At 46.2% G+C, this 23005-nt stretch overlaps 1 protein-coding gene across 7 annotated transcripts in view; it reads left to right on the top strand.

Annotated features, from left to right (window-relative positions):
* PAX5 (paired box 5) overlaps window positions 1-23005 on the top strand; it is a 100377-nt gene that overhangs the window by 12532 nt on the left and 64840 nt on the right. For 6 of the 7 annotated variants that reach the window (XM_072359662.1, XM_072359658.1, XM_072359656.1 and 3 more), the window contains 2 exons: window positions 271-335; window positions 1177-1305. In XM_072359662.1, the coding sequence (XP_072215763.1) occupies window positions 271-335; window positions 1177-1305 (194 nt within the window). The remainder of the gene's footprint in view (window positions 1-270; window positions 336-1176; window positions 1306-23005) is intronic. The other variant, XM_072359660.1, reaches the window with a different exon arrangement.

Genomic DNA, 23005 nt, shown 5'->3' with positions numbered 1-23005 from the left:
TGTCAGTGTCTCTTTCTTGGGCACTAAGGGCTGTGTCATCACAGGGACTGAAACACCAAACGCTGCAGGATCTCAGGGAGTGTGTGGGAGTCAGTTATCCAAACGTTCCTAATAACTTGGGCTGGAAGCACAGATACAGCCCCGGGTCTGCATGCACAGGAACAAAGATTTTGCATTGGTGTAGATATCCCAAAGTGACAAAACAGTGTATGATGTCCCCTGTAAATGATGGTTAATGCTGAGTAGTTATTTCTTTTCAACTACAAACAGGATCATACGGACCAAGGTGCAGCAGCCGCCCAATCAGCAAGTCCCAGCCTCCAGTCACAGCATAGGTGAGAAAAACTTCTTTTATATTCAAAAATAAAAGAAAAAAAGGAAAAAAAAAAAGAAAAAAAAAAAGGCATAATGGATTACAAATATTCTAAAGAACTTCTAATCATTCTTATGGACAGATAATTCTGCATAAAACACTTCAGCACACGTTCTAATGCACCTTCTTTGTCATTCTCCAAGGACTGAACACAGTAAAGGAATTTTATAAATACTGCTAAAAGGTTTTGAATTTTAGTGATTATTATGATAAATAGCTTTCACTGTGAGACAGAAAATTGAAATCTAAACCAACCCCCCCCCCCTACTAATGGGGGTCTATAGAACGTCAGATAATTAAAGTAATAAATCAAGAAAGGGGTACTTATTCATAACGTTTTCTGCATCATTAGTCAGTAAGTAGTTCTGAATGTGTTTTTTTTCCATCTATCACCCATCCCCTCCGTAATTCTCCGTGCACTTTGTGATCTTCAGCCAAGAGGCAGCGAAACTTCCCCAAACTTGAACTCAGGGGAAGAGCAGCAGCGCTCAGCCAGGAGCCACATAGTGTCGGAGGGATGTCCTGGCCTAATGCAGGGGAGCTGCAGCAGCCAAGCAGGTGCTGTGTGTGTCTGCAGGACAGGCAGCCCCTTGTTGACCTGTATCAGCCAAGGCAGGTCGGCGCCGAGGAGCTGTGTCAGCACGGGCCTTGCTCCCTTGGAGATGCCAAAATGATCTCTAAGGAGGTTAAGCAGCATCATTCTGCTCTGTTGGCATAGAGGCTGCTTCTCATGGAGAGAAAGTTCTGTTTCGTGTTTTATTTTGAGGAGCCTGCGGCTCTGACCACTTGGCCTTGCCTTGCAGCCTCCACAGGCTCCGTCACCCAGGTGTCCTCTGTCAGCACCGACTCTGCTGGCTCGTCCTACTCCATCAGTGGGATCCTGGGCATCGCCTCTCCTGGCACCGAGAGCAACAAGCGCAAGCGCGATGAAGGTAATGGCAGCTGTTTTCTCCTGGGGCACCGAGGTGGTGAGGTGGGCTCCCTCGGCTGTGCTGGGGCAGGTGGGGCTGGCAGGGACCATGCCCGGTCCTTTGGCAGCAGCCCAGGCTGGGGGTCCACATGCAGCCTTCTGCAGTGCTGTAGAAAGGGGCTGTGGATGTGTCACAGCTTTTGATCACCTCCTCTCATCTGACATGAATATCCCTGCCGTCAGTGATAAGGAGGGGAAGGAATTCTCCCTGTATGGGTTCTGTGGACGTCTGAAATATTAAAAAGAAAAAGGAAAGCTATGGAAGTGTCCCTGACCCACAGAGAGACAGAAAGTTATCAGTAGAGTCACGTGTGTGAACGCATGGGAGATGCTGGTGGCTGGCTGCGGGGCAGTGCTGCTCGGAGGGAGGCCGTGCACACTGTTCTGCTGTGCCACCATCCTGCTCTACAGAAGACTGAGCTCCTGCTTCTCGCCTCTGTGTAACCTGCTCCAGCTCTTTTGGAGGACACATTGGCCACGTGTGTGCAGAGGTCCCGTCTGTGCCTCTCAGGAGAGGTGCATCCCTCTACGGAGCACAACGGTGGCCCCAGGGAGTTGTAAAGGAGGAGAAAAGCACCGCCCTGCAGAGGAGAAAGCAGATAAGGTGGAAATTTTGTGTCTTATCAGTCGGGGAAGGAGGGAAGCATTTTGTGCCCCGAGACTGTCGCAGCACTATTCCTGAAGCGTCATTTCTTAGATGGGTATTATTACAGAGGACTCTGCTATCCAAACAAGAAGGAAGAAACGCTCTCCCTAACAGAGAAAAGATTAAAATGCTTCTGCGCAAAGACCAGAGGCGTCTTTGAGAAATTCCTCAGCCTTTGGCAATTAATTATTAGAGATCACATGATTTATAAAACAGCTCCCATTGTTATGGCAGCAGGAGTCATGATCTTTGAGGCTGCGAGTTGGGCAGCACTGCTGTCAGCAGCAGACCATTTAAACTACTTTTTTAATGGCTCTCAGCTGCAGAAGTGGAAAGCAGTGTGAGGAACAGCCCTTCTGCCTAACCAGCTACTTCAGCATCTTTGTTTGAAGAGATTCCTGTGGAGGCTCAGTAGCCCTTCCTCATCCTGCTGAGCAAGAGGTATCTCTGCACAGCCAGGCATGAGATGTTCATAGAAATCCCAAGGCTCCATGATGCAGGTGGCAGAGAGGTGGATCAAATGCTGGCGAAGAGAAGTACGTCATCTTTGAGCTGCAGGCTGTATCATGATGCAGATGCACAAGGGGGCAGAGTTAACTTTACCTTCTCCTGACTTTTGAGAGCCAGAAGGAGGCTACTTCCATAGCAGTATTTTTACATCAAGTCTTTTTGACACATGGCTTCCTTTCCTGGTAGCTGTAGGTACGTGCCTGATGCTGTAAGTTGATATTCATGTTTCTCATATGAATAGAGCTACAGACTGCGGCACTTCCCTTGGCTGGGAGGTGAAGCAAGGTGGGCTCACCCGTTGGCTCTTCCAGTGGCACTGAATACTTGTTGTGATTTGGCACCAGGTTTTGTTCCTCTCACCCTTGACTTCTTTTTTTTTTTAGCAACTGCCACCAGTCTTTAACACAGCAGGGAGCTCGCTGGATAGCAACAGGGGCAAACCGAATCAGACAGTCTTTATTGGTTTATATATAAACTCAAGGTGTCATTTTTTTTTTCCCCTGCTGTAATATGTACTTGGAGCAGATGTGCCTTCATAGGGGATCAGTTTCTTTCACTGGTGGTTAGAGGACGTGCTACTGGAGACTGACACAAAAGCAGGCTGCTCTGTAACGAGGCAGAGTGTTACTGTCAACCTTCTTAGCTTCAAGCAGCAGATGCTGCGGGGAAGCAGTCTTGTTGTTTTGCTTTCAGATTCCCTCCTTTGAGCTGTGTGTCTTCACATGCACGTGGGCCCACAGATTAGGAAGAACAGGTGGAGCAGAAAGGCACAGATTGATCAGACCGAGCCACCTTGTAATGAGTGGGGTTTTTATAGGAAACCAAGGATGGACATGCTGGCAGGCAGTGAGGCCTTGTGTCAGAATGAGCTGTGTGTTCTATCAAGTGTTTGCAGCTGCTGGTTGAAAAGGAACTGATGTTACTGCAGGTTTCCATCCTGCTTACTGCAGAGCTCTGCAGATACAGGAGAGCCGACAAAAGCAGCTGATCTCAAAAGAGTGACTTTTCCTGCAGGTTCGTGCTGTGGCAGCTGAGAGGGATCATGAAACAGATGCACATGCCAGACCAGACAGGGGATGTGGCTCCCGTCTGAGATGTTCCTGTGAGCTGATGCTTTCACTGCAGTGTCACTCCTCCAAAGCCATTACAAAGCTCAAGACCCTTGTTTCCCCAAGGGCTGTGTGCTGTGTAAGAAGCATGCTGTGCACAGTGTTTCTTGATAAGCTGGGTCAGTTCCTCTGAAGGATGGGGAACAAATGGGCTGGTGGTCCTGCATGCAACGAGGTCGAGTTCCATAGTGTAGCACAGCTCTTTACTTTCCAGTCCACGAGGTCTTGAGCTGCTCAGTGTGAACACGGCCCTGCCAGCTACTGTTTGTGGATCTGGTCTACAGGCAAGGAGAGCTTCCATCAGGAGTGTCAAGGGACCAGCAGAGGGAGGCTTCTTTCCTGTACAATTGTAGAGAGATGTGACACTCAGAGAATTTGTGAAGACGTGTTGGAAGAATTGGGTTGATTTCTGTTCTCATGGCTCCTCCTTGCTTTGCACGATACATAGATAATTTCGCAACGTGGCAGTGATGGCCTTTGGAGCAAACACTGCATCTTTTGATGGTTGATTGCAAGGCCAGACATTAGACTTCTACCAACCACTTTGTTCTGCCCCTGTAGAAGTTTGCACACTTTTAGCAGGTTAGCCCTGTCTAGCCTGGCTGATGTGGAAACATACTTGTGCTCTGGTATCTGACAAAGAAACATGGAACTTGCTGATACCAACAGGTAGTAGGGGCACTCTGTGAGCATCAGCAGCAGCCGAGTCAGGCTGAAGTCTGTCTGCATGCAGTAGTCAGTAAGTTCAGGACATCTGCTGTGTCAGTCCACACTGTTAAACCAGAGAGCACCGGTGCACAGGCATAGCCTTTGGCTGGCCCCATCTTGCTATAGTTAGTGTTGCCTCGGCTTGATTTTGTACTTTGCAAGTTGTCACCCTCCTGGTTAGTGTCTACTATTGCAGAGACTGGCATAGTTCAGACCTTGCTTCTGCTGCTCAGCACGTGTGCAGCTAAGATATTACAGAGGATGCAGGAGTTTCATTACAGGCTTGCAGGCTGTGCTAGAACAGTCACCCTGCTTGCAGCTGGTGAAAGAGCTACATGCAACTCCAAGTGGCTCACAGCAAACTGTTGGCAAAACTCTGGCTCCATAGGAGGAAATGCAGCCAGAAGTGGGGCAAGAGAATCGAGCCAGACACTGTCAGTAAACTCCTGCACAGGATGTGTGTGTCTGGTACCCACCCACATCCTCTTGCTGCAGGACAGATCTGGCAGATCTGAGTACCTGCTCAGAACAGCTGTGCTGACTATCTTTCAAATTCACTGCTGTGGAGTCTTCTCAGTGATGGAGGCTTATGGGGAATTGAAACTAGCGTGGCAGGAGACCTCTGTTCATACGGGTTGTTTGTTTTGTTTCCATTCTCAGCAACAACGGTCCTGCGTTGCTCTCAGCGTCTGATATGACGATGTAGATGTTTATGCTTCTTTGGCTGAGCTAATTTCTTTGAAAAATGCCTTTTCTTTAACTGCAGTCTAACCGTAGACTTAATGTGCCTAAAGGCACTTGGGTCACAGCCTTCTGTTGAAGAGGGTAAGCCAACAAGCGGAGCAGAGATGCTAATGAGAATAAGCATAATAAGTCTGTAAGCATTACAGACAGGCACAGGTGAGAATGCTACTTTACAGAGCACTGTGACATCAGCTTCCAGGAAGGCTGAAATACAGGGGAAGGCCAACAAAAAGAAGGAGGTGACAGCAGAGGGAGGAGGGTGCTGTACTGGGAAGAAGATCCAATGTAGCTGTGGATTCCTCTGGCCACACATGGAACCCTCTTCCTGGGCAGCCAGTGTTGAGTACTGCTGGTCATGGGACACCTCTGGTTAAATACTCTGGCATGAAACCATGAAGCTGCTTCCTTTCCTGAACAGGCTGCTGGCAGAAATTAACTGCTGGATGGGTCCCATATTAACAGAAATCCCTGTGACTCCTCTCATCTCAAGTAAGGAACTGAACATGACAGTATGTGGTGGGGATTGATGTCATCCTCTTGGCTCTTTGTTGGGGAGTTCTGCATGGCACATTTACAAATGACTGAAGCTTTTGAGGATCTAAATTTGCAGGGGAAAGAGATCACACAGAATGACTGTGAGGGGAAAAAGTGAAGGTTAAGGAGAGGAAAAAAATCACCTGCCAATATAAACTTGGATGCTGTGATGATTTACAGCCTAGCAGAAGGTCAGTCACAATGTGAGGAAGGGCCATGTGGAGGGACTGATGTGCTTGGGGAATAGGACTCAAAAGATGTGTTAGCTGTATTTCATTGCAGCCACAACATCTATCTGGAACATGGGTGTGTGCACATACAGACGTGGAGTTCTTCACATCCAGAAAGAAGTGGTTGTGGAGTACGTATAAGAATTAAAGATTGAACTCTGTGGAGTCAAGGCAGTCAGTTGAAGCAGGTGTATTTATTCAAGTCTGTGAAGAGGTCAAAGAGAAAAAAATTCCTTCCCAGGGAGGTGCTGGAGTTTACTTAAATATTTTCTAGGACGACTTCAGCTATGCTTACTCACTTGGGTCGTCTTTATTCTTGGAGATAATTCCAGTGACTATAATGAGATGAAGCCTTTGAAGAGAACCAGGTTGTGCTGGATCAGCAAGAACTGATTTAAATTTCTGCTGCTGATTCAGATTGTCCTTTTGCATTTAGGGATCGCAGGCGTGGTGAGCTGTTTGCACTGTCAGGTTGTTGTCTTCTTAACAGAAGTGATTTTCCCTTACCATGCATACACTGAAACAGTCCTTTTAAATGGTGTTTGCTCTAATTTTACTAGTTCTAATTTTGCTAGTTATGTTGCAGTGATAGTTTCATCTGCGCTATATCCAATCCAATCTATAGCTCTCTGCAGTTTTTGTGGTTTGATCTTCCTTCCTTCCTCCCTTCCTTCCTTCCTCCCTTCCTTCCTTCCTCCCTTCCTTCCTCCCTTCCTTCCTTCCTCCCTTCCTTCCTTCCTTCCTTCCTTCCTTCCTTCCTTCCTTCCTTCCTTCCTTCCTTCCTTCCTTCCTTCCTTCCTTCCTTCCTTCCTTCCTTCCTTCCTTCCTTCCTTCCTTCCTTCCTTCCTTCCTTCCTTCCTTCCTTCCTTCCTTCCTTCCTTCCTTCCTTCCTTCCTTCCTTCCTTCCTTCCTTCCTTCCTTCCTTCCTTCCTTCCTTCCTTCCTTCCTTCCTTCCTTCCTTCCTTCCTTCCTTCCTTCCTTCCTTCCTTCCTTCCTTCCTTCCTTCCTTCCTTCCTTCCTTCCTTCCTTCCTTCCTTCCTTCCTTCCTTCCTTCCTTCCTTCCTTCCTTCCTTCCTTCCTTCCTTCCTTCCTTCCTTCCTTCCTTCCTTCCTTCCTTCCTTCCTTCCTTCCTTCCTTCCTTCCTTCCTTCCTTCCTTCCTTCCTTCCTTCCTTCCTTCCTTCCTTCCTTCCTTCCTTCCTTCCTCCCTCCCTCCCTCCCTCCCTCCCTCCCTCCCTCCCTCCCTCCCTCCCTCCCTCCCTCCCTCCCTCCCTCCCTCCCTCCCTCCCTCCCTCCCTTCCCTCCCTTCCCTCCCTTCCCTCCCTTCCCTCCCTTCCCTCCCTTCCCTTCTTTCCCTTTTCTTTTCAATAAAAGTATGAGAATTGAGCTGCTGAAAAGCTTTTTTCAGTGGTTACGCAGTTATGCCATCCTGCTGTCATAACTCCTGCTCCAGTAGAGTGTGTGTTTTAAGACTGAATGATAGGAAGTCTGAGGTTGGAGGGGATCTTAAAGATCATCTGGTTCCAGCTCCCATTCTTTCAGCAGGGCTACCACCCTCCAGATTAGGCTGCTCATTGGACATGGCCTTGTGGATGGCGCATCCACAACCTCTCTGGACAACAAGTTCCAGTGCCTCACCACTCTCTGAATAAAAAGTTTCTTCCTAATATCTAACCTAAGCTTTCCTAATATCTAACTTCCCTTTTTAAGCTTAAAGCAATTCTCCCTAGTCGTCTTGCTTTCAGACTGTGTAAAAAGTTCAGTCCCATCCTGCTCTTAAGTCCACTTCAGGTACTGAAAGGGTTATCCTCGGAGCCTTCTCTTCTACAGGCTGAAGAAGCCAAACTCCCTGGTGAGGTTCTATGGACCTCTGATCATCTCCGTGTAATCCTCTCCAACAGCTTCACATCTTTCTTGTGCTGTGAGCCCCGGGTTTGGACACTGTTAGTTTGGATGGTTACAAGAGCAAGAACATCTTCCACCTGGTCAGGTTGCTCCAACCTGGTCACTGACCATCCAGCCTGTCCTTGAACACTGCCAGGAATTGGGCATTGGTAGCTTCTCTGCCAGACTGTTCCAGAGCTTCACCACTCTCACAATGAAGAATTGGTTCCTATATGTAAATCTACCTTCTTTTAGTTTAAATACATTAATCCTTGTTCTACCACTACATGCAAAAAGCCATTCCAAATGTAAAACATTACTTTCTGAAGTTGATGCATTCATATGATTGTTGCTCAGACAAGGTGATATTTCTGGAATGGAAGGAACCAACTCTGCATGGTTCTGGTGAAGAAAACTACGGGCTGTCTGTCAGTAGGACAAAACCCCATTGGCTCCAAAGGGCAGTGGGAGCAACATGCTTTTACAGCTTTCTGTGCTCTTCCAAGCTTCCCACATGGCTCCCACCTGGCTTAGCAGGGTTTCAGTAAATGTACTGGTTCTGCCCTGTGATGCTTGTTCTTAAATGGTTTAGCACAGTCACAACTCTGTGCAGGAGTGCTCTCTGCAAGTGCAGCTTCCCTTCTCAAATAAGCAAGTTAAATAAGCTGTCTTGCTTGACTTGTGTTTTTGTCACTTTCAGCCTCAAATTGCCCCAGTTTTCATGATCTGCTCCAGGTCTGAACTGAAGACCTGCAGGTTTGCCGCTGGCTTCACCAGAGTTGGGATTTTTCTCAAGCAGTGTTAATGGAAAGCCTGGACTTTCAGAACTCCTTGCAGACCTGCTGTAGTTTCAGCTGCTCTCATCTGAAGCTATCCAGTGTTAGATGCTTTTTAAGGTTATCCCTTCACATAGGCTTAACTAAAATCCAATTTAGGGGTAGATATCTTACCAGATTGCCCTGTTAGTGCTGGTGCTGGCTGGAATTCTTTTGCTGGAATGTGTTTTCCAAGGAAAAAACTCTTCTGTGGAAAAGCACCCTCACTGTAATAAACTTTTTGCTTATATCTCACCTAGACCTACCCTCTTTAATCTTGAAGCCATCTCCCCTTGTTCTGTCACTACAGATTCTGCTGAAGAGCCTGTCCCCTTCTTTCCTGTATCTCCCCCGTAGATACTGAGAGGCTGCTATCTGGTCAAATCAGAACAGTCTCTTCTCCAGGCTGCACAGCCCCAGCTCTCAGCCTGTCCTTATAGGAGAGGAGTTCCATTGAGTTCTGATGAGTTGTGACCCCTGCCTCAGGGCAGCCAGGATGGGTACGGCAGCTCTTCCCACAGGACAGGTCTAATGGCAAGTGCTAGTTACTTACCACCTCCATGGTAGAAAGAACTATCGAAGCATTACACATTTCTACATCAGGTTTTCTTTGTGCCTCCCTGGAAGCAAGAGTGGCACTTGCATCTTCTTGCCTTGCTTGGCCTCTGCATAAAGTGGCAGCCCACCTGTGAAGGTGCATGGGGCAGCCATGTGCTGTGTGAGCTCCTTCTTAGCAGGGCATTAATTGCACTGTTTATTTTTTCCCACATGTAACAAAATAGCCCCAGTATACTATCCGACTTCTCAGTGGTCGTACAAAGTGTGGCATTATCTGCTTTTGTTAAAGCTGCCCACAGTACAATTCAAGGTTACTGGGACTTTCAAGTCAGGTTTTGGCTGAGCTTTCAAACTGCTGAAATATCGAATGATAGTAGAAACCTGGCAGAGGTTACTGCACACTGGATCAACTGGATCCTGACCACTTTGGCCTCCCCTAGTACTTGTTTATACAGATGCAAGCTGTGAGTTTATTTGCACCAGACTTGTGGCTGTATTTTCCCATGTTTTTTTTTTTTTTTTTAATTTTTCATATTGGTCTCATGTTGTGATGAGTTTACAGAAGGTTTGGATTCATACCCACATGCTGTGTATGTTGTTTGAATGCCCCAGAGTCAAGAACAGCACCCTGACGAATTGGTCGTGGCTTAGTGGTCAGGGCACAGCAGATCCTGAAGAGGCTGTTAGTACATTCTTCATCATTCTGTACTCTCTGCCAGAGGGTGGTGGGCTCCCCATGGCAGTGGTCATGGCCCCAAGATGCTGGAAGTCAAGGAGCATTTGGGCAATGCTCTCAGGCATTGCACTTGGATTCTGAGTTGTTGCATGGAGTTATGGGCTGTGCTTGATGGTCCTCATGGGTCCCTTCTAACCTGGGTTATCCTGTGACTCTGTGATTCTGCCTACAAAGGATGGCACTTTATTTGCTACATGTCGTGTTGGAGCACAAATCTCTTAAGCAGGACTTCTGCTTTCCAGTGATGGAACTGCGTATAGAGAAAGAGGAGGATGTCTTGTGCAGTTTGTGTGCAGAGGTTCAAGTGCAACTGGCATGAGCAGAGTGTGTGAACATGCCAGCAGCCCCTGCTGCTCAGGCTTTGTGAGCGTCCTACACCTCCTTCATGTGTATAGACAACCTCTGCCTGCCCAGAGACTGCCCGGGGTCTCAGACATACAGCAATTTAGGCAGAACCATGGCAAACAACAGAATATCCACATGTGCTGCACAAAGAGCCCAATCTCTCTCCCTTTCTTTGTTTCTGAGCAGAGTTTTCAGATGTAAAGAGTTGAGAAAATCCAGAGATATGGTGTCTCCCCCAACCACAACAGGGTGCAGAAATGTCTGATAGATTCAGTATTCTACTGATATTTTCCTAAGCCTTAAAAGAAGATGTGCTTCAAATTGTTTTGTCGTTTCATATTTCAGCTGGATTCTTTTTCTGTCTGTATCCCTGTGCATTTGCCCCGTGTGGTCTGAGGTTTGCTCTTTGTGAACTCCAGCTCTCCTGTTGTGACAGGACTGAGCCTTCACTGTTGCACCCCACTGAAACTTGAGAAACTTGGCAAAACTTTCTGCTTGGAATCAGTTTCAGAGCCACAGCCTTTGTTTTCTGTTTCTTCATTAACCTCAGTGAGGGAGGGTGGTATATAAATGCAGATGCTTGCACAGCTGCTTTTTTGTTCATGTGTGTTCTGAATTCTGTAGCAGCAATCATCTGCATAAAGATGACTATGGGTGGAAAGAATAGTCCAAATACCTGCACTTTTGAAACAAGCCAGCATCTTTCTTCTGTCAGATGCCTAGGAAATCTGAGCATGTAATTTTCCCATGCTTAATGTCTGCTGAGAATCTCCTGAAAGATATCTGTATTTAAAGCATGTTTATTGTAATTACCTTATGGCACTAGCAGGAAAACAGATCTTTCTTCGTTGCTGAAGTACTGTGTTACAGGTTGAAGCTGGAAACCAAAGATCTTAAATTTAGGTGCTTTTCCCTTACCCTGAGTTGCAGGGAAATCCAGTAAAAATACTGCAGACTGATCAGGCTGACTTGTAACATGGCAAAACAAAAGATGTCTACAGCAGAAGTCTGGGTACTGGAAGTCTATCAGGGATGAGCATCAGGGATGAGCATCAAGGGAAAATGATGGCTTCCTGGCCACGTGGCAACTACACATTCATGACATTGCTTCCTGATAGTTGCAAAATGGGGTTTCGAAGCAGTGGAACATCCAAAGGAGGTCTGCTGCTCTCTGAATGCATTTGACCAGCCAGGGTAAGGACTTGCTTCTGTTGCCTCTTGTGCTGTACCAAGGGAGAGACAGGTCCAGGCCCATGGAGTGGGTGCGAGGTGCTTGCACACACAGTTGCCCACATGGAAGGAATTGTGATTGCTGAGCATTCCGGGTGCAGACACAAGCTTGTTTTACATCAGTTAAAACCACTTCAGCCCTGTCCCAATCCTAATTCTAACTAATTACGGTAAAACTGTGTTGTCAATGTACTCCTGCTGTTTTTTGCTTTTCTTGGCATATAATTCTCTATTACAGCTACCTGAGGTCTGTTTGCATGCTAGCTTTCAGATGCTTCTTTGTTTGGAAGGTCTTAGAACATGCAGTTGTTGTAGTGCATGATGGGCTTCAGCTGCTGGACAGCCCTGAACGAGGTTCCTTTGAGTGAGACAGGTTTTGTGCTGGAGTTTTAAAAAGAAACATATCCTCATTTCATAATGATTTCTTAAGGGCTGAAAGTGCTACGGAGAAATTGATAGCTGGTGCAATGCCTTGCATGCTGGCTGTAAACCATTCAGTGATGCCTAGTGGATTAAAGTCTGATGAAGGGGTGCATTTCTCTTCAGTCTTCTCTTACACACCTCAGTGAGAAGGGGAAGGGAGTTTCAAAACCAACCTGCAAGTGGTGTGCCCTGCTCAGAGACAACGACTGCTAGCTTCTCTGGTTGGAAAAAGCTCAGGAGCCTCCTGCCGTATCATCAGGGCTCACTTGTGTTTCCTCCCATGTGTGTGTAATATGTCTGCATAGAATCATAGAATGATTTGAACTAAAAGGAACCCCTTAAGGTCATCTAGCCCAGCTCTTTGCAAAGAGCAGGGACATCCACACCGATCAGGTGCTCAGAGCCCTGTCCAGCTTCCATCCCATCTCTGGTAACCTGTTCCAGAGCCTCACCACCCTCACTGTAAAAAACAACTTCTTTATATTCAATATAAATCTTCCCTCCTTTCGTTTGAAACCACTTCCCCTTGTCCCATCACAGCAGACCTTGTTTAGTCTGTCCCCTTCTTTCTCATAGCCCCCCTTTAGATGCTGAGAGGCCACTCTCAGGTCTTCTGGAGCCTTCTCTTCTCCATCTGCACAGCTCCAGCCCTCAGCCTGTCCTCATAGGAGAGGTGTTCCATCCTTGGGATCCTTTTTATGTCCGTCCTGTGGATTGATCCAAGCAGTTCGCTTCTCTCTTGTGCTGAGGACTCCACATCTGGACACAGCGCTCCAGGTGAGGTCTCACCAGCACAGAGCAGAGAGGGAGGATCACCTTCCCTGACCTGTTGACTATGATTCTTTTGATGCAACCCAGGATATGGTTGGCTTTCTGGGCTGCAAGGTTGCACTGCTGGATCATGTTCAGCTTTCCATCTGCCATTACCCCCAGGTCCTCTTCAGCAGGGCTGTGTTCCATCCTGACATCCCCCTGCTTGTAATTTCATATCCATTGTCAAATAAGATTTCATGTTTTAATAATGTATTTTTTTTTTTTCCTCCCCCACAGATCTGTTAATTAGAAAGTATTTTTCCTTCTCTAATTTCTATTTTTTTTTTTTCTTAGAGAACCAGTATCCTGATAGCTTTATTTCTCCAGATTGAGAAAGCAGGTCTTGTTCTGCCAAGCCCAAGTCAGAAAGGAAGAACAACAGTCCCTAGCCATCATGGCCTTAGCTGGCAATGGGAAGAGTGGCCAAGGCCTGAGAATAGATGCAGCTGAGTCAAAAGACTCTTTTTTGTGTAATGACTGCAGTGTACAGCTTTGAGTTTCGAAATTGAGTAATTCTTCATTTTATTCATTCTTCCTCTCTTGCACTCATCATCCTTGCTGCAGAGGTGTTTTGGTGCCTCGCAGATCATCGCAGTGCTCCTTGACGGGTCCATTAAAGAGGGAAGTTACAGCATGGTGATGTGAAAAATCCATGGTGCCCCTGAAAGGTGGTGGCAGGCAGGTGAAATCAGTGTAAACCTCTGGGATCTCTTGCTCTCACTCTAGCTTGCTGAGTCCAAATGACAGAGCTAAATCATTACTGAGGCAAGTTTTCAGTAGGTTTGCATATAGGATGCCACAGGTAAAAATGGCATTTGAGTATGTATATACTGAGTATGAAGTTAGTGTTCCTTCATCACTCTACAAGCAGAAGCTATTGGAAAGGGAGGTAACCATGGCCGGCCTTGGCTGTGGCTCAGGATGGAACCCCCAGCACATAACTGATGCTGGAGATGTGCTCCCACAAAACTTCCTGGCATCTTCCATCCTTCCTCCTGCCTTAGTCCAGGTTTTCACCCAGCATAGCACAGTGTGTACATTGTGATCAGCTGATGCTGTTTCAGTGGCAAAGAGTTGAAGTGTGACACACTCACAAAAGAGCAGGCACCAGAGTGAGCACAGATGGCAAAACTGCCCTGTGAAAGTTCTCTTTGCAAGACAAGTTCCTCAAAGAGTGACAGAAAAGCTGAAATCAATGGCCAAACTGATTTTGCTCTTGAAATTTCAAGCACTATCTTCACAATAAAAATACATATCTTCCTATTCACAAGAAAAATACATATCTGCCTATGAAAACTGTGAGCTTTGGTGTAGCCTGTCTGAGTTTGTAAGCTGGTCACATCTAACCAGTTACCACAAATTGATTCTGGAGCCTTCTGTTTAGAAACCTATGAGATACATCCCAGGCAATCATGCTATCTCCATCAAGCACTGAATGAACTGGTCAATAATCACCATTGCAGAAACATACAGAGATCTTTTGTATTACTCCTGATATTTTTTATGAGCATCTCTGCATAAAGAATAGCCATATGATTGGACAAATGGAATACAGATGTTCATTACACATGTGTATATGCATAATGTATATGTGTATACAGGTAGACCTATATATGCATGTGCACACTGGTGTATTCCACAGAACTCATTTTCCTATTGAATGCATCATAGATACAGATGACTCTACATTTTAAAACCAGTCTTAACTAAATTCATGCAGCTTCTGTCCAAAGCTCTGTTGTGTAGATAACTGCAAACCCCACAGTAATCACCCTGACACTTGGCAAGCCCAGGATAACCTCCCTGCTTTTCTTTTTTCAAGCACTGAGGAAGGATGCACTACAAGCAATTTGCAGTGGGTAGCACCTGGCTGATCATAAGATTTTTATTAATTTGATTTTATTTTTATAGTTTTTATTTAAAAAATGATTAAAAAAAAGAATTATTGAATGTGCTCAGTTACAATTTCCTCACTTCAGAAGCGGGGAAACTGAGGCACCAGGGGTTGTAGAAATCTTGTGGAAGACTTCAAGCAGTGCTTGAAGGAGAGCTGAGTCTTGGCATCAGGCTGATGGAGGCGTTGCCCTGGGCCTCCCTTGCAAGCACTGCATTGTGTCAGCGTCATTTACTCAGCATATGCCAGTGAGCCATCCTTGTCCCAGAGACGATGTACTCTAACACAGCCATGGCTGGGTTTGAGTTTTCCTCATTGGCAGTGCATGTGTGAGCATTCTCTTCCGCGGTCACAGGAAGGACAGTGCTAGCTGCAACATCTAACAAGAGAAACATTGGCCTGACAGGCAAAGTGACTCTTGCTGTTTATTCTCAGGCTGATAACAATCAGTTCTCTTTTTGCTGGGTAATATGCCTGGCTGTGTGAATGCGTGTGTGTGGGGATGTGTTTGTTCTCACTTTGCAAGTGCATCTCTATGTGCAGTATTCTCCCATGTGCTCATGGGCTGTATACAGACATAAAAAACAGGAAAATAGTTGAGGTATGCATATAAAGGCTCTCTCTGCATAGAAGGATGGATTGCTTTGATGAGCTTCTACCTTCTCTTGCTTTTTCTTGGGTGAACCCAAGGAAGAAAAGGTGGCCTGGACAGAACAAGTGGAATTTAATGCTGCGCTGTGGCCTTCAGATCAAGTGTGCTCTGTATCTGAGAAACTTCTTATCCCTGACTAGTGTTAGCCTGTGCATCCTGATGTGGCTGGTTGCACTTCTGTGCTGCTTTACTGTTCTAGTCATCTTCCCAGTCGACAGCTCTTGCTGACCTCCTGCTGCAGGGACCATTCCTGTTTATCACTGACACTCATCTGCTAGCTCTCCAGCCCCATTGGCATGACTTTGTCTTCCACCCACTTCTTCTCACTGCACACAGATGCAGATGGCTTGTATTCCATGGCAGGAAATCATGACGTGGTTTTAGTTTGCTTATGAAGTGTAATGCTGTGGATTGTTACGCCAGCATTCATCATAGACTCGGTAAGGTTACAGCAAGGGAGGATATCTTATATATTACTTTGATATAGAAATCAAAGTAGGTGTTATCTTGGTGTAGGCCTTTTCTTCAGTCCAGAGCTGTCATGGGAAGACCTGGCCAAGCAATGGCTGTGAGTGCACACAAATGGTGGGGAGAGCTCACTGGCACTTCAGCTTGGGCTGCTGGTGCCATCCATTGCAGTTTGTCAAAGCCTGCTCACGTAGCTCTTTGTCATGGGGACAGCACATAAGCTCCAGCAGTGTTGGCCATGGTATCAGCCTTAGAAACACAGCTGCTGGAGAGCAGCAGCCTGAGCTAATGATAGTCTGTCTTGAAGGCATTTCCATGAGTGCAAATCACTTCCAGCGGCTGATGAGCATCGTAGGAAAGCAGGCTGCAGCGGGAGGAGGTAGCAGAGTGGGTGCGCCACGTACAAACTAAAACCTGGGAATCTGATGGTTACCAGCACCTATTAAAAACAAATCATAAATGGCAATACCAGATACAATTGCACTGAGATGGCAGAGGTCCTTAGGAGTCCTGATGGGCTGCCGATAGCCAGTTGAAACAAATTGCCCAGTGCTGTGATACCTCAGCTCCCAATAACAGAGGGCAAATGGCCTTCTAGGGGGAGTTATAGATTTTCCTTTGAGATATGGAAAGGGAAATAAATTAAATTATGTTCGAACATAGGGTTCTCTCTCGCTCTCTCTCACAAAAAGAATGGGAGAGAGAAAGAAAAAAAGGAAACGAAGGAAAAGAGACAGTGGCAGAAAATAAGCTTCAGCAGGCATTTGCAATTTAATTGATATTTGGCAGCAGGAAGCCAATCAGTATAAGTAAATTGACGTTATAAGATAAAAATGATCGCTTAATGGGCTGCCTTCCCCTATGGATGCGGCAGACCAAATAAATACCGCCGTGCCGGCTGAAGCAGCGTGGTGGCTGTTACTGGGCACAGCCTGCTGCCGCTGAACTGGCAGGGTTCTGTGTGGGCTGCAGTTTATTTTTATGGCATCTGTCTCTGCTCCCTGAGAGAAGGCAATGAGGGGTTGCACATTGATTGCTGCTCCAGCCAACGGCAGAGTGGAGAGAGGCCGTAATTAATGACTTTATTTGCTGGAGCACCGCTGAGAACGATTGAGTTTGTTATGGTAGGAGCCGATGCCAGCTTTCCTGGAGGCACACAGAGGTGTGTGAGTACGGAAGGTGAGGAGAGCTCTGTCAGTGGGATGTTGGCAGCTGTCGTGAGGCTTTGGCTGGCTGGGTGGGATGTGCACCACGGACAGGGGCTGCTGCAAGGCATGGCGGCCGGGGGACATGTTTGCATGTCCATCTTCATGGTGTGGGGCAAACAGCAGCTGAGGCAGAGCAGGCTATAGGCCATTGCCCAGGCCACAGTTTCTTTAGGGGAAAGAAATCCTAACCCAGGCTGCTGTGTTGCATGGAAAGGCTCTGCCTTTCCCTGTCAAGTTGTACAGCCTGTCCCCCTGTTTATTACAGCCACCTGTGGTCAGTGTGCAATGTAACTATTATGCAATGGTAGCAAAGTTTGTTTCTTAATTGAAATGTTTTCTCCCTTCCTCTCTTGCTTCCTTCCTCCCCTCCCTCCCGATGAATTTATCTTCAAAAACACCATCAACTCTCCCCTATTTGTTTCTTGCTCTGCTTTAGCCAAGAATTACAATGAAGAATAAACATGCCATACACAAAGTCATAGAAAATAATGACTCTCTTTGAGTTTTATGAAATCTTACAGCTAAAGCTGTAGTATTTTATTTAATGCATGCTCTTTTGCTCTTGTTTTGAGATCTGGCTCAGCTGGTCTGTTAGGTTACATATGACTACAATAGAAAAATGCCTTAGAATGTGTTCTGTGCAAGCACAAGCAGCAGCGTGGTGCCCTGCAGGAGATGGACAGGCTGGAGTAGGCTGTGTTTGAGCAGACATGGTCAGGAGATGGAGCATACTGTCGGCTAGGAGGGGCCGATGCCCAGCCTCATCCAGATGCAGCAGTGGAAGGCGTATTTACTTTTGAATAGTTGTACATATATTTCTCTGAAAGCTGCTCAAATACTGAAATCACGTTGAACTGGAAAAATAAAATAGTTTTTAATTAAAAGAGTCACGACGGGCTGTTTCAGCTCATTCAGGATTTTCCCTGCTTAGGCTTCTGCGTAAGATGGTTCTTCAGAAATGATCCCCACTTGTGAACGAGGCTCAGATACAGTCAGTCTGTATTTTCCAGCGGATGGAAAGCCTCAGAAAACAAAAATCCCCATCCATGCAGATGTATGGTGCAGTCAGAATCACATTCGCTGCTGTTGGCATCTGTGGCATGGAGCAAAAATGAGAAAGACCTGTGTCTGTCATGCTGGACCTTTGCTCTCAAACCGACATTACATATTCATAGAAATTATTCACTTGCCGACAGCTGGCTGTTGTGAAGGAAGAGGTAGCATTCAGACTCAGCAGTCTTTGGAAATAATTTGCCAAGTTCTGGCCATATTATTGTTGTCATTTTTTTCCTGGAGAAGTTAATACATTATATGGAAGGCAAATAAGGGAGCCCAGGAAAACTCTTGGCTCACGCATAGGAAAAGAACCATCTCTCAGCAGCTCTGGTGGAGCTGCTCCCTGTGCTTGCCCTGAGTGCAACCCTTGGCACCGCTGCAGGAGCAGCTCTCCTATGGAGCCTGCTGGCAGCATTCTGGTGGTGCAGCCCCAGAAGGGACCCCCAGCTCCCCCCATCATCAAGGCAGGTTTGGAAATAATGGGGATGCATACAGTCCACGGTCCCCTAATAAGGGTGTTCTTGTGATAAGCTCACTGTCAGGGGGATTGTACAGTAGATTGCCGAGTTTCCTGCGTGATAAATAATTAATGCTTAGATGACACTAATTAATTACAGTAATTAGCAAAGAGCTACGCTGTTTTCCCCTAAAAGTAAAATCTTAGTTCATTATTTTTGTTTCAGCGCCTCAGAACGTTTAAGGGAGAATTGTAAAACAAAAACATCCACAGCAAAATGTTATTTCTCTTCTGTCACTGGCTGCTTTTTTTTTTGTCATCTTCTCTTCTGCAGCTTTTAAAAGAGCCGGATAGCACAGAGCTGTAAATATAGCTGAAAAGCTAAAATAGTGACAGTGGGAGCAAACACAGTGTTCTGCTGCCTCAGAAGCTGAACTAAGGGGGAAACCTCTGTGCTTTGGCTTTGCTGGTTGGAGATGGGAGGTAGGCAGGCAGTTGTACTGGCAGTGCAGCCAAGCCCCGAGCATTCCGCACACCTCCGTAAGCACAGAGCAGTGTGGTGCAGGGCTCATGCAGCAGAGTGCACACAAGGCAGATGTGCAGCAGTGGTTCCTGGATGTGAGAAGTTGTCAGCCATTCTCGAGGTCTACAAACCCTCATTACAGAACTACAGAGGGCTTTTAAAAATGAGCGGTGCCACTCAACTAATGGATGTGGATAAAATGCAGAAAAGCATGTTTACATTCGCAGTCGGTGTAGCTTGTATTTAAAAACTATTCCCGTGTTTTGGGTTCTGCATGTAAGCCACGCGGCTGAATTCAACAGAGAGATTTCTTTGTTCAGCATTAAGCATTCACATTTGCAGACACGAGGCTGCAGTCCTTGGTGTCGTGAAGCAAGTCTTTATTTGAACTCTGCGTGTCAAAAACCCAGAGTTAGCAATGCCTTTTTGTACACGCTGCTTGTGGAGAAGCAGGTGGAGAGTGCAGACCCACACCTTTCACTGGGCAGTGCTCAGCATGTCCGCAACTCGTGCAGCATCCTGCCTCCTCTGGAGTTGTTCCCTTTCTCTCCTTTGTGCATGCCCAAACCCATTCTGTTACAGGTTGGTGGCAATGTCTCAGTGTCTCGACAGGAGTTTGTATTTTAGGAGGAGTAAAATCTGCTTGGAAGTCCTCTGCATTTCTTAGGAACTTGGGTGAGATCTTTGGCAGGACAGTAAAGGAAGGTTTTTCTCCTTATGCAGGGTTTAACGCACGCACGGGGACGCAGCAGAGCTCCCAGTGCCAGTGTGTCTGGCACACAGTGAGAGGAGTGTGGGTCAGCCCTGCACTGCCTCTGTTCTCTCCGGCTAAGTTTTGCAGTGAGAGCTTTGCAAAGCATTCAGGGTATCAAGTGGAAATCATGCTTTACTGTTTTAAACTTGCATGGAAAGATTAGTTTTGCCTACTGTCAGTTGAATAATAGCCCGTGTTTTTCTCGACAAGTGTCATTTCTTGCAAGGGAAGAAATCTGGCTGTTCCTGCCAGTGGCAGCGAGGGATGAGTGTTGTCAGGCTGCAGGTGCTACAGGTCATGCAGGGCCTGCATGCTTGCAATGTTCAAACCTCCCTCTAGCTTCTGTAGGAACCTTTTCTGCGACTGTGCTTTAGTCTGGTAGGGCCAGATCAGAGTGCTCTGCAGGTACCCAAATCCTCCGCAATAGGGAAGGAAGGCTCTCCTCTCTTGTTCTGCTGCTGGTGCAGCACGGTAGTGCCTGCATACGTGGACAGCAGAGACTGCCTGCCCTGTGCAGCACTTCTCTCTGGGTGCCTTCAGCTCAGCAATGTCTTAGGGCTGTACTTTCTCCTTCTGTCTCCTGTAACAGGAGACTGGTTCTACATTTCCAAAGCTAAACAAACCACAGTTTCATTTTCAATATTGCTAAGTGCATATAGAAACAATTAAAAAAAAAAACCAAACAAATAGAAAAATGATGAAAATATGTTATAGTGTGGTATAGAAGTAGGTATAAATTATGCTAAAGCAGGTTTGGTGAACTTATCACAGTGATTTAAAAATGCACTGTTGGCTGGGACTACACGAAATAATGTCCACTGCTACACAGGCTGCTGCTGAACACATCTCACAGGAATGGATTACAAACAGAACTGGCTTCTCATAATTATTAATGGATGAACCAGCCACAAATTATTTTATACACACATATGCTGCAATTCTACCTTCCCTGGCAAGCCGTGGAAGCCACAGAGGCAGCACTTCCCCCATACTTTGCAGCCTGGTGGTAGGACCTTGCTGCGCTGTGTGTGTCTGCACACCATGGAGGTATGCAAAGCCTGCTTCCTGCAGGGCAGCCTCAGCATCTCCTGGCTCAGCTTCCTTAGTGGGCACATACACCAGGCTGTGTCCTGTGTATCAGGCAGGGTTTGCAGCTGTCCCAGCAAGCAGAGAGCTGCTCTCCCAGTGCAGAGGGGCTCGATCACGTCTCAACATAAGATCAGAGACGGCTGTTGGGTGACAAAAGTGGTAATTGTTTTGCTGCTGAGCAGCCCTGTGCCTGCACTGACTTCCCTTAGCAGGAGCGCGCCCATGTGCCAAAGCCAAATGCAGAATGAGGGTTGGGCTGTGGGGCAGTTGGAGGGTGCAACTAGGCCAACCATGTGTCTGAAGGAAAGAGGAGATGGGAAATGATGACCCATAACCGTGGCAACCTTGCTGCAGCCAGCAGGCACTGGGAGCTGTCATCTTTCAGCTCCCCCCACCCCCTGATTCTGCTGGGCTAGCAGCACCAGCCAGCAGTCCGTCCCCATGGGAGAAGGGTGTAGGCACCACTCTGTTCGATGCCATGCCTGCAGGTTGGAGCTGGAGGATGCCATGCAGTCAGTCTTCAGCCCATTTGCCCAAGTGCAGGATAGCTTGTGGAAGGGAGCTGACAGATGTCAGGGAATTCCGATTCCTCGGCCTCGTTGTGTTTTTACTGCCACTCTGACTGTAAAATCAGTGTAATAGGTGTGAAAATACAATGCTAAGATGGGAGTGTTTAGCAAAAATTCCTCTTTTTTTTTCTTCTTTTTTTTTTTTTTTTCCCCTCAAGCCTGGACATAAGGCAATATGCTGCAGTAGGCAGGTGCTGGTCTCTGTGTCTCCAAGAAAAGCAGAGCTGGTCCTAGTATATCTGACGGGTCAAGCTTTGAAATGAAGAAGCAATAAGCCACTGAAATGGTACTATCACCGAAACATGATTGATCAATTGAATTCTATCAGAGACAGTGGGCAGTGAGATTAACTCAGGCCTGATGGGTTCAATGAGTTAAAGCATGATGTTCATTTCAGCTTCATTTCACCAGTCTTTGCTTGTGAAATTGGTCAATCAATAGAGGTTGAAGATCATATATATATATATTGGTGGCCATCTTATAGGGAATATAATCTAGCGTAGTCAGCTCCTGACTCCGGCTGCCTTCAGTGGGTAATGGAGACAGAGCAGAGACTCTATCAGTGCTATCGAAATGGCCTGATATCTTCTCCAAATGAAAAGTATTTTTGGATCTCTGGTGATTTATCTTTTTTTCCCCTCTTTCTCACTTTGATCTACAGCAAAACCCATACCCGCCTTTGTGAAATATAGCGATTTCTCTTGACAACCTTTGTGCAATGATCAGCTACATACACTTCAAAATATAAAGTTTCTTTTTAGTAATACTATCATTTGAAAAAATAAATAACAGAGCTTAGAGAACTCAGGTGGTGTAAATACAAAGGTCTCTCGCAGCATATAGGATTCAGAAAGCAATACCTTCCTAGGAAGACAGACTCGCTGCCAAGTGCACATTGGCCTGAGAAGGTGCCATAAAAATTTGGTTTACATTTTAAACAAAGCCTCCCTGAGTGGTAATTAAACAAAGTCTTCATCTTCTCTGGGCTAATTTACAGGCATGCTACAAGGAAACAAATCACCTTTTTACCTCCCAGTAATATTTCATTTGCTTCATCGTGTTTTAAATGTGGTGAATAACATCCTTCCTAATTAGCCTGCATTTCCCTATAAGGTGGAGTAATTAGGTATGATACCAGGTAATGAAATTGGACAGTACAAATTAGAGACAGAAACCATGTCCTTTATGAATATGGGCTGCACCAGCTATTTACTTCCTTAATTAACCCTGCAAACCCAAGTTGTTTTAAAAAATAAAACAACCCGAAAGCCTGAAACCAGAGGTTCTCTTTTCTTTGCACCAGGCTGATGTACCACTACCATGTGCCATTCACAGTACGCTGGCAATATTAATAACTGTGGGAGTCTTCCAGTTGAAGTTGTGCGTGGCACCAATCTCTCAGCTGCAGTCGCCTGGCTTAGATTCTTCTGTGGGGCTGCACAATCTACCCAGTGTTATTTTGCAGGGCTGCCTCATCATACAGAAATTAAACTGCGCTGTTTTCCCTCTCCGAAAAAACACTGGATAGAACGGATCTTTTAGTTTATTCATTTACTTATTTATTTTTAATTGATGTCTTAAAAGTTTGCCTTTTTCTCGATGCTCAGCTGCAGGGCCTCAAAACTTGCTGTAGTGTTTTGTGAAGATAGGGCTGACAGCCATTTGTTCTCCTCATTTTTGACCTACGGTACCAGCAATGCCAGTGAAAC

This window comes from Excalfactoria chinensis, chromosome Z, assembly GCF_039878825.1.
Source record: "Excalfactoria chinensis isolate bCotChi1 chromosome Z, bCotChi1.hap2, whole genome shotgun sequence".
NCBI classification, from domain to species: Eukaryota; Metazoa; Chordata; class Aves; order Galliformes; family Phasianidae; genus Excalfactoria; species Excalfactoria chinensis.
This window is presented reverse-complemented; position numbering and strand designations above follow the sequence as displayed.